The sequence below is a fragment of the Nicotiana tabacum genome, chromosome 15, assembly GCF_000715075.1.
Source record: "Nicotiana tabacum cultivar K326 chromosome 15, ASM71507v2, whole genome shotgun sequence".
NCBI classification, from domain to species: domain Eukaryota; kingdom Viridiplantae; phylum Streptophyta; class Magnoliopsida; order Solanales; family Solanaceae; genus Nicotiana; species Nicotiana tabacum.
This window is the reverse complement of record NC_134094.1, coordinates 82,608,416-82,618,519: the sequence shown is the minus strand read 5'-3', so window position 1 is coordinate 82,618,519 and position 10,104 is coordinate 82,608,416. Positions and strand designations below refer to the sequence as shown.

General features: G+C 38.0%; 1 protein-coding gene across 1 annotated transcript; it reads left to right on the top strand.

The window, feature by feature from the left end:
• The first annotated feature begins 356 nt into the window (after positions 1-356).
• On the top strand, positions 357-7,050 carry LOC107812921 (small ribosomal subunit protein uS7-like). Its single transcript, XM_075231602.1, has 6 exons — positions 357-361; positions 837-877; positions 960-1,102; positions 1,397-1,634; positions 6,479-6,512; positions 6,843-7,050. The coding sequence occupies exons 1-6, from the start codon at positions 357-359 to the stop codon at positions 7,048-7,050; spliced, it is 669 nt and encodes a 222-aa protein (XP_075087703.1).
• The last annotated feature ends 3,054 nt before the right edge of the window (positions 7,051-10,104 follow it).

The following is a 10,104-nucleotide window of genomic DNA, read 5'->3' as shown; positions in this document are numbered from 1 at the left end:
TCAAAATTGAGATGTAAACTCCAAAGGATATTCTCAATCACTTCCAAAAACACCCTATCCAAAATATCGAATTCAAAGCTTTAAAATTTTTTAATTTAATGTTTAGCAGCCATATTAATTTAAATTAATCAACTACTTATTTTTCTCATTAATGAAATATAGTACAGTAAACCTTATATGTGTTGATGAGTGCTAAACATTATGTATAATTTTCGTCGTAGGAAGTGGAGAGACTACCATTAAGTGAAAAGCCACATGAATTGGCAATCAAATTTGCATGGTAGAAGAGGGAGATAGGAGATGAGAAAATAAAAAAGAAAGGATATAACTGAATACCTTAATTGAACGAATTAATAATGGGGTGAGTGACTTTTAAGGACGATTATATAAATTATTAAAACAATTAAGGTATTTATTGAAATCTGAAAAACTTTGAGAAAAATGGTAAATAAGTCCTTATTATAGTATATATATGAAAAACTTCCCAATAGGAATTACTGGAAAAATTATTTCAAAACTATGTTCGGAAATTGTTGAACTTTTAATAAGGCACCTATTTAAAGCTGACATGTCTCCTCTTTATACGTTCGTGGGACCCACATGACCACTAACTAATATTTATTGCCATTTAACTAATTCAGGCTATTTCTGGGCTTGTGGCTTTTACCCAGAGATAGTGAACTTGGGCCTGGCGATAAAGTCGGATCGTAGACACAGCAGAGCAGAAAGCCCAATATTTAGTGGGTTGAGCTATCGCATTTTAGCCTTTGCCCAACTTCATTGAAACACTACTATAAATTTTCTAGGGATTTAACGCACTCCATTCTCTGATACAGCAGTAGCAACAGACAACAGCAAAGACACTTCGACGCCGAAGGTGAACAACTCCCTCCTTATTTTCTCTCTATCGTTATATGCAAACACAAAAATCATGAGAAAAGCATTGTTTTAACTATTAGATTTAGTGCAGCAGGTTAATAATCGGAGCAGAGAAGAAGAAATAGATGCAGGTGTAGTAGCCGCTCCGGTGGATGCAAGCGCAGAGAATAAAATTTACTGCGATGTTATGCTTTTCAATTGCTGGACCTACGACGATGTTCAGGTATCTTCCATTTCTCTTCATTCCTATAACTCGTTTTTTTCAAAGTGACATATTTATTGCTGCTAAAAACTCCTTCCTTTTCCTAGAATCAACTGAATGTAAGGTACTATTTTTTAAATTTTATTTATATAAGGAAAATATCAACTTATAGCACTTGAGTATCTAAAGTTTTAGCTTTTAATAAATTTTTTAATTGAGTATTATTCTTAAGTTCCTCTATTAGTGAGGCTGAAACTTATCTTAAATGCAATTTGAAAGATTTTTCCTTAACTATGATCTCACTTTTTGGTGAAGATCAATGACATCTCTGTTGAGGATTACATCACAGCAATTGCTTCCAAGCATCCAGTTTATATGCAACACACAGCTGGTAGATACCAGGCTAAGCGTTTCACGAAGGCCCAGAGCCCAATTGTTGAGAGGCTCACCAACTCTCTTATGATGCATGGACGGAACAACGGGAAGAAGCTAATGGTTGTCCGCATCATCAAGCATGTAATGGAGATCATTCATTTGTTGACTAACAAGAACCCAATTTGTCACGACCCCAAATCCACTAGTAGTGATGGCACCTAGCCCAACCCGCTAGGTAAGCCAACCAGTAACTATCCAATTCTAATGATATTAATAGGACAAATAAACGAAGGTAATTTAATTAATTTATACATTTCCCAAGGACTGGTAGTACAAATCATGAGCTTCTAAGAATAAAGTTTACAAAGCTGAAATGAAATAAATACATAGTCTGTTTGAAAAGTATATAAACAAGGTTTTATAGATCTAAGGCTACAACGAACAAGAGGCAGCTGCAACCGGGACACATGTACATCTTCAATCCAGCTCCCATCTAACACAGCAATATCAGCAGCCAACATCTGCATATAAGGTGCAGAAGTGTAGTATGAGTACAACCGACCCTATGTACTCAGTAAGTAACAAACCTAACCTTAGGTTGAAAGTTGTAACGACCAAACACAAGGTCGGGTACGATACCAATATTCCACAATAGTTCATAACAACAAAACACAGGTAATAAAAGAGGTATCTCAGTGAAACTCAAATCTTTTACCGAATATGCCAAAACACGAGTAAGTTTGAAAACTGTGATTCTTCCCAAAAATCCTTTCAACAATAAGTAAAATGTTTCATTTTCAGATAGCATAAGGAAAGTACGTCTCTACGCCTATATGTCAAGATACAGGTAAAATCATAAATGTCCCAAAATTGGGTAGCAAAAAGAAATGCATCTTTATGCATGTATCTCAAGTACGCATATCAAATGCAATGCATCTCGATGATGAGCTCGTATACTCACACTCTCATAGTACTCAATCTCATTGTCCCGCATCCTCTCTCACTATGCTCAATGCTCAGCACACTCAATCACTAAGCGTTGTACAATACCCGCTGCGGCGTGCAGCCCGATCCACATATTTATAGTCGATTGCGCTCACTGGGGGTGTGCAGACTGCGGAGGAGCTCCTTTCAGCCCAAGCACTATAATCCGCACGGACAACTCACGTGCTGCACGGGCAACTCACGTGCCATAATATCAATATCTAGATCCGCACGGACAACTCACGTGCTATATTATCAAAATCTGGATCCGCATGGACAACTCACGTGCTGTACAGACAACTCACGTGCTACAGTATCAATATCCTCAAAAACAGGCCCACCGGCCTCACTCAGTCATCAATCTCTCCAATATCACTCACGAGCTCACAATGTCATGAAACTAGCCCGACAATAATGATATGATATATCAATAAATAACAACTGAGACTGAGATATGATATGAATGCATGAATATTACTGAGTACGATATATCAATGAAATCAGTGAGATGGCAGCAAGAAACGACCACTATGGGTCCTAACAATATCAGCATAAAGCCTAAACATGATATTTAGTATGATTGACAGTTCAGTTACATTATCACATGGTGATAACATAGATATCAACAAAATAGGGCCACTATATAGTGCCATGGAAATAACGGAGTCATAATTCATAGGGTGCACGCCCACATGCCCGTCACCTAGCATGTGCATCACCTCAATACCAATCACATAACATATATTACGGGGTTTCATACCCTCAGCACTAAGTTTAGAAGAGTTACTTACCTCGAACGTGCCAATACCAATGCCAAGAAAGCCAAGCGGTGCTTCAAAGATTCCATCACGCGCGTAGAGACCTCCGGACGGCTCAAAACTAACCAAAAGCAACTCAAATACATCAAATAAAGTCCAAGGAAATAATTCCAAATGATAAAGATTGAATCTAATCAAAACCCAAAACCGGCCAAAAATAACACCCCGGGCCCGCGCCTCGAAACCCAACAAATCTCACAAAATCGTACAACCCATTCAATTACGAGTCCAACCATACTAGTTTCACTCAAATCCCACTCCAATTCGATGTTCAAAACTCAAAAATTCATATTATGAAACTTTAGGCCAAAACCCCCAATTTCCTCTTTAAATTCACAATCCAATTACCAAAACGAAGGTAGATTCATGAAATATAACCAAAACCGAGTAGAGAACACTTACCCCAATTCATATGGTGACATATGCTTCAAATATCGCCTCAATCCAAGCTTGGAAATGTTAAAATGAAGCCAAAATCGCAAACCCTTGTATTTATCATTCTGCACAGCACTTTCGCACCTACGACACATTAGCCGCTCTTATGCGGCGTCGCTTTTGCGACCGAAATCATGCTTCTGTGGAGAATCACTGGAGCTTGCCTTTGCACCAGCGGTAAAATACCCATATCTGTGCACTCGCAGGTGCGCGCCCAAATGTCGCTTCTGCGCTGCCAACCGCTTCTGCACTCAACTCACCGCATCTGCGCCTTTGCAGATGCGAAGTAATCTCCGCTTCTGCGGAACCCTGCTCCCAGCAATATTTTCGCTCCTGCGATCTCTACGTCGCTCCTGCGACCATCGCACCTGCGCAAACCAGCCGCAGGTGCGGAAACACCTGAACTAGCAATAGCAACATTGGAGAAAATGATCTGAAATCAATCTGAAACACTTCTGAGTCCCTCTAGACCCCGTCCAAACATACCAACAAGTTCCATAACACAATACGGACCTACTCGAGGCCTCAAAACACACATAACAACATCAAAACGACGAATCACACCTCAAATTGAAATCTATGAACTTTGAACTTCAAACTTCCACAACCGATGCCGAAACCTATTAAATAACGTCCGATTGACGTCAAACTTTACACACAAGTCCCAACTGACATAACGAAGCTATTCCAATTCCCGAAATCACAATCCGAATCCAATATCAAAAAGTCCACTCCAGGTCAAACTTTTCAAAAATCCAACTTTCGCCATTTTAAGCCAAATTTTACTACTGACCTCCAAATCACAATTCGGACGCGCTCCTAAGTCCAAAATCACCCAACAGACTTAACGGAACCATCAAAATTCCAATCCGAGGTCAAATGATAAAAAGTCAAACTTGGTCAAGTCTTTCAAATTTAAAGCTCCCTAGTTGAGAACTATTCTTCCAAATCAGTCCCGAATAACCTGAAAACCAAAACCGACAATTCACACAAGTCAAAATACATCATATGGAGCTACTCATGCCCTTAAACTACCGAGCGAAGTGCAAATGCTCAAAATGACTGGTCGGGTCGTTACATTCTCTCCCACTTAAATATACGTTCGTCCTCGAACGTGCCAAGAATTCTTCCCAAAACCATCAAACTGCCGTATAACCTTACCATGCATGTACCCGGGGTGATCCCACGTCACCCGATCCCATATAGGTTCGATAATACAACATAACTAAAATTTCTCAATTCAACCTAGTCCATAAGCCTTAGAATCCAATTTTCCAGCATCCGAAATTTCTAATAAGATCTGAATCTCGCAACCTACACGCTGCATAAGTCTGAACAAACTATACCAAACTGCAACCATCACCCAAGCTACAATCACAGGATATACCACCTAACTCAAATACCCATAGCAAAATCTCCAATCATAGTAACTACTCAGAACAACCCAATCCCGGTAATAAACCTCATACCTAACAAAACCTCATTCTAAAACCTTCGTACACCGCCGATAATGAAAGAACACGCAGAAACTCATAATCATTCATCAAATCAACAAGTCGTGGAGCTCCCTCTCCTTCAACAAGAACTATAGCCAATTCCTAAGCCGACTTCCGATATTATCCTTCAAATATACCGCAATCAAATCCGATAGCACCTATCCTAGATCCAACGACTCCATCTTATCGGATACCAACTACTCTACTGACACGCAACACCCATACTACTCAGAGCCACAAACCATGCAATCCATGAACCAATAAACAACAATCCAAATGTACTCAATCATAAAAATGACTCAATCAAGAGAACCGTCCCGCAAGCTCAACGGGTACCACCACAACGCAATACTAAGAACCCATCACACATCGTAGGACCAAAACACACGAATCTAATGCAAGGGATCATACCTAAACATAACTCCGCTGCAATGCGCAACTCCATCCAAACGCTGATCCATATCATATGCCTCGAGCCACTTTGCGCCTTCGCAGATGCGAAGCAATCGCCGCTTCTGCCGAACCCTGCTCTCAGCAATATTTTCGCTCATGCGACCCCTTCGTTGCTTTTGCGACCATCGCACATGTGCAAACCAGCCGCAAGTGCGGTCACACCAGAACCAGCAATAGCAACATTGAAGAAAATGATTCGAAATCAATTTAAAACACGCCTGAGTCCCTCGGGACTCCGTCCAAACATACCAACAAGTTCCATAACACAATACGGACCTACTCGAGGCCTCAAAACACACATAAAAATATCAAAATGACGAATCACACCTCAAATCTAAATCTATGAACTTTGAACTTCAAACTTCCACAACCGATGTCGAAATCTATCAAATCACGTCCGATTGACGTCAAACTTTGCACATAAGTCCCAAATGATATAATGAAGCTATTCCAATTCCCGGAATCACAATACGAATCCGATATCAAAAAGTCCACTCCCGGTAAATCTTTTCAAAAATCCAACTTTCGCCATTTCAAGCCAAATTCCACTACGGACCTCCAAATCACAATCCAGACGTGCTCCTAAGTCCAAAATCACCCAACGGACCTAACGTAACCACCAACATTCCAATCCGATGTCAAATGCTAAAAAGTCAAATTTGGTCAACTCTTTCTAATTTAAAGCTCCCTAGTTGAGAACCATTTTTCCAAATCGGTCCCGAATAACCTGAAAACCAATGATTCACACAAGTTAAAATATATCATCCGGAGCTACTCATGCCCGTAAACTATCGAGCAAAGTGCAATTACTCAAAACGACCGGACAAGTCGTTATACAATTCAAGTCATTGTTGATGTTGTCATCAATATGTGCGCACTAGTGATCGGTGCTTAATTGATCCAAATGTTCTTTAATCTTTATTTTGTTTCAATTGGGTAACAATGGACCAATCGTAGCATCAAATGTTGTTTCAGTATTTGCAGATATTGGTTTGCCCATCTATATTTGCAAATACTGAACATTGAGTATCCAAAATGCTGGTGGATCATTTGAAATGCTAGTTTGACTAGTATATCTCAAATAAAATAATGATTTTTTCTCACAAATCTTCAATTTTTTAAATATTATTTTCTAAGTGGAGTTCATGCCTACCATATATGTTTCATTGATAGCTTTGTCTTCTCCATTTGATCATCTAGTGGGCCAAGGGAAGATGCAACTCGTATTGGTTCGGCTGGTGTTGTGAGGCATGGGGCTGTTGATATTTCTCCACTTCGCCGTGTTAACCGGGTAATTTATTTGCTGACAATTGGTGCACGTAAGAGTGCTTTCAGGAACATCAAGACCATAGTTGAGTGCCTTGCAGATGAACTCATCAATGCTACCAAGGGTTCTTCAAATAGGTAAAATGATTGAGACTTTGTGTGTTCTCTGATCTTAGATAATTATAGATATATTCCAAACGTACTGCTTCGTTGTAAAATTGTATATACTTGATTGGTGAACCTTTTTTTGTCAAATTGATTTTTTTGTTTAACCAGCTATCTATGCTATTCTATTGTTGCCCTGGTTCATCATGTTCATATTGTATTTTTGAGTTCTTAAATTGGTGTTTGGTTTTCATACTAGTACTATTCGACATGTACTAACATCTCTTTTACCGGGGGCACTGCATCTTTAATGGATGCGGGTGGTTCTACAGCGGAGGATATTGACCCGTGATAGCGGTGCTCATTCTTCCCAGCTGACTTGGTGAGCCACATCTCATTCCGGGGTTGTGCATATTTTGTTTCGTATGTGTTCTCTTGTTTTGAGGTATAGCCAGAGCCTTGTTGCCAGCACTATCATTGTACTCTTTGGTATTTTAGAGGCTCCGTAGACTAAGTGTGGGGTGTGTATGGGTGTTGGAAATGTTAAACTAGTTGTGTTGTGAGTAAATCACTTGTTCCACTTTGAACCATGAAGGTGTGAGTATGTGTGTTTTGAGACTTATTAATGGAGTAACTAATGGTAATGAACTGGTATTGTAGACATGATCACCTTATTGTCTAATTAATAAAAATATGTATTATCCTTATTCATGGATGAGTTTGGGTAGAAGAAAATCTAATAGGCTTGCTCGTCGGGTTCACTTGGTTGAGCGCCGATCGCGCTCTCTGAGTTTGGGGCGTGACAGAATCATACCCCAATTCAAGTCTAATGAACTTTGAAATTTCAAATTTCTACAAACGACGTCAGAACTTATCAAATCAAGTACGACTGACCTCAAATTTTGCACACAAGTCATAAATGACATAACATAACTATTCCAATTTTCAGAATCAGATTCCGACCCCGATATCAAAAGGTCAACCCACTGGTCAAACTTTCCAAAAATTCGACTTTCGCTATTTCAAGCGTAATTCCACAACAGACCTCCAAATAATTTTTCGGACACGCTCCTATGTCCAAAATCCCATACGGAGCTATTGGATTCATCAGAATTCAATTCCGCAGTCTTTTACACATAAGTCAATATCCGATCAACTTTTCTAACTTAAGTTTTTAATTATGAGACTAAGTGTCTCATTTCACTCCGAACTCCTTCCGGACCCGAACCAACTAACCCGGTAAGTCATAAAATAATTGTAAAGCTTAACTTGAGCGGTAAATGGGGAAACGATGTTATAAAACTCAAAATGACCGCCCAGGTCGTTACAATAAAGCTGAAAGGTACAAATTGAAAACACATACTACAATTGAACTAGAATAAAAGACAAACGCTTGGAACTGGTTCTTCTATCTGGTTCATGTAACTTTAGGTTCGTACACTTGAATCACACAAGAATTGCTTGCAAAATGCCTTGCTATTTTGCTCTCAACTCACGCTTAACTTCAGCGTTTGTCCGTACCTATAGAATGAGAACATCCTGCAATATATAGAGTTAATAGAATAGGAAATAACTAGAGTTCTAATGCTACTCTTCCTTGGTGGAAGAGTTCTAATTATCTTCAACTTCTAACTCTTTCCTTATCTTGGATAGAGTTCTCTTCAAGTAAGGAGTCCTGGTCCTTATCAAATATGCAACATTTTCGTTCAGGGATTATCATAAATAACCACTTATACTTATCCCTTTTATGTACATGCCTTTTGCTTGATTCTGCCCGTCACCTGTGTACACTGTCCATGGACCTGATTCATGCATGTGTTCCTTTGTCAATCATCAAAACCAAAACCGCTCAGCCAACATTCAAACAAGCTGCCTTAAATTATTGTTGAACCAAAGCCTTCAATTTTTAGAGTTTAGCCGATGTAGCAGTTCAATAACTATAAGTACTCAATCCAAATCAAAGGCGGATTTAGGCAGATTAAGCAATAGTTATTGGATGCATATTCTGCATATTTTTTTTTTGTTAATCAAAATTTTAATATGCTGCACATATTGCATTTATGGTACATTCTCTATATTAGTTTATTTGTTAATATGTAATTTTGTGTAAGAAACTTGCAGTTGGGGTTGAAAAGTATAGCAAAACATTTGGTAGTATTTTTTCATTTTGTTATCTACTTATTTATATTTTGTTATTGGTTTGTTTTACTAGATTGTATAGATATCAACTTTTGAAAAACTGTTCTTCCATATTTAATGATAAAACAACACCTGCAAGTTCTGTGACTGTCGAGGGTAATCCAGTAGCTACATGTAGAAAAAGGGTTAAAACATGAAATTACTTTCATATTCTATGAGGATTGTAGGATTAGATGTAATTGTAGTTTTGCATTATTTTCAGTAATAAAAGAATCTATTAAAGCCATAATTAAATTGGTAGAACTTAGGGTAGAAATTAAACATACAATAGCAAGAACAAATGCAACTAAATTAAGTATATTTACCATTAAAGAGTAGCAAGCTTTTACACTTGTCAAATAAGATATATTTATTCCTCAAAATTTTGCAACTTGCTTGTCAAAATTTTCAAGATGAACAACAATAACATGAATGTGATTGATATATTCATTTTACTTGTTAGTTTGTAAGATCATAATATAACTTAATTATACTTTTGGATTCATCCAACCTATTCACGTGTGATCATTCAAAATTGATTATTTGTCTAGTTGAATTATCCAAATCCGATTCCGAAGTAAAAATTGCATAGGGTGCCCTATTTGGTCGCCCATTTTTAACTTATACCCGTTTTGTTTTTTCGTTTGCATCCGTGCCCATTTTTTTTTTGTTAAAAGCATTTTTAAAATGCGATTTTTTCATTCTTTAATAAAAGACTATTGACAAAACTGTATACTGCAGGGCAAAATTTCAGCATGTTTTGGTATGAAATTTTAGCAAATGAACTAAATAACTTCTGCATGCATTAGAAAAAACTAATTAGAAAATTACATACTGCAAGACAAAAATTTAAGCATGTTTAGTTTGAAATTTTAGCAAATAAACTAAAAATATTCAGCTTGTTTAGACTGTA

What these genes read in the sequence shown, in the direction of transcription:
- LOC107812921 (XM_075231602.1), top strand. An exon ending in GGACCTACGACGATGTTCAG is followed by an intron (nt 1,103 to 1,396) that starts GTATCTTCCATT and finishes TTTTTGGTGAAG; the next exon opens with ATCAATGACATCTCTGTTGA. An exon ending in TTTGTTGACTAACAAGAACC is followed by an intron (nt 1,635 to 6,478) that starts CAATTTGTCACG and finishes CAAGTCGTTATA; the next exon opens with CAATTCAAGTCATTGTTGAT.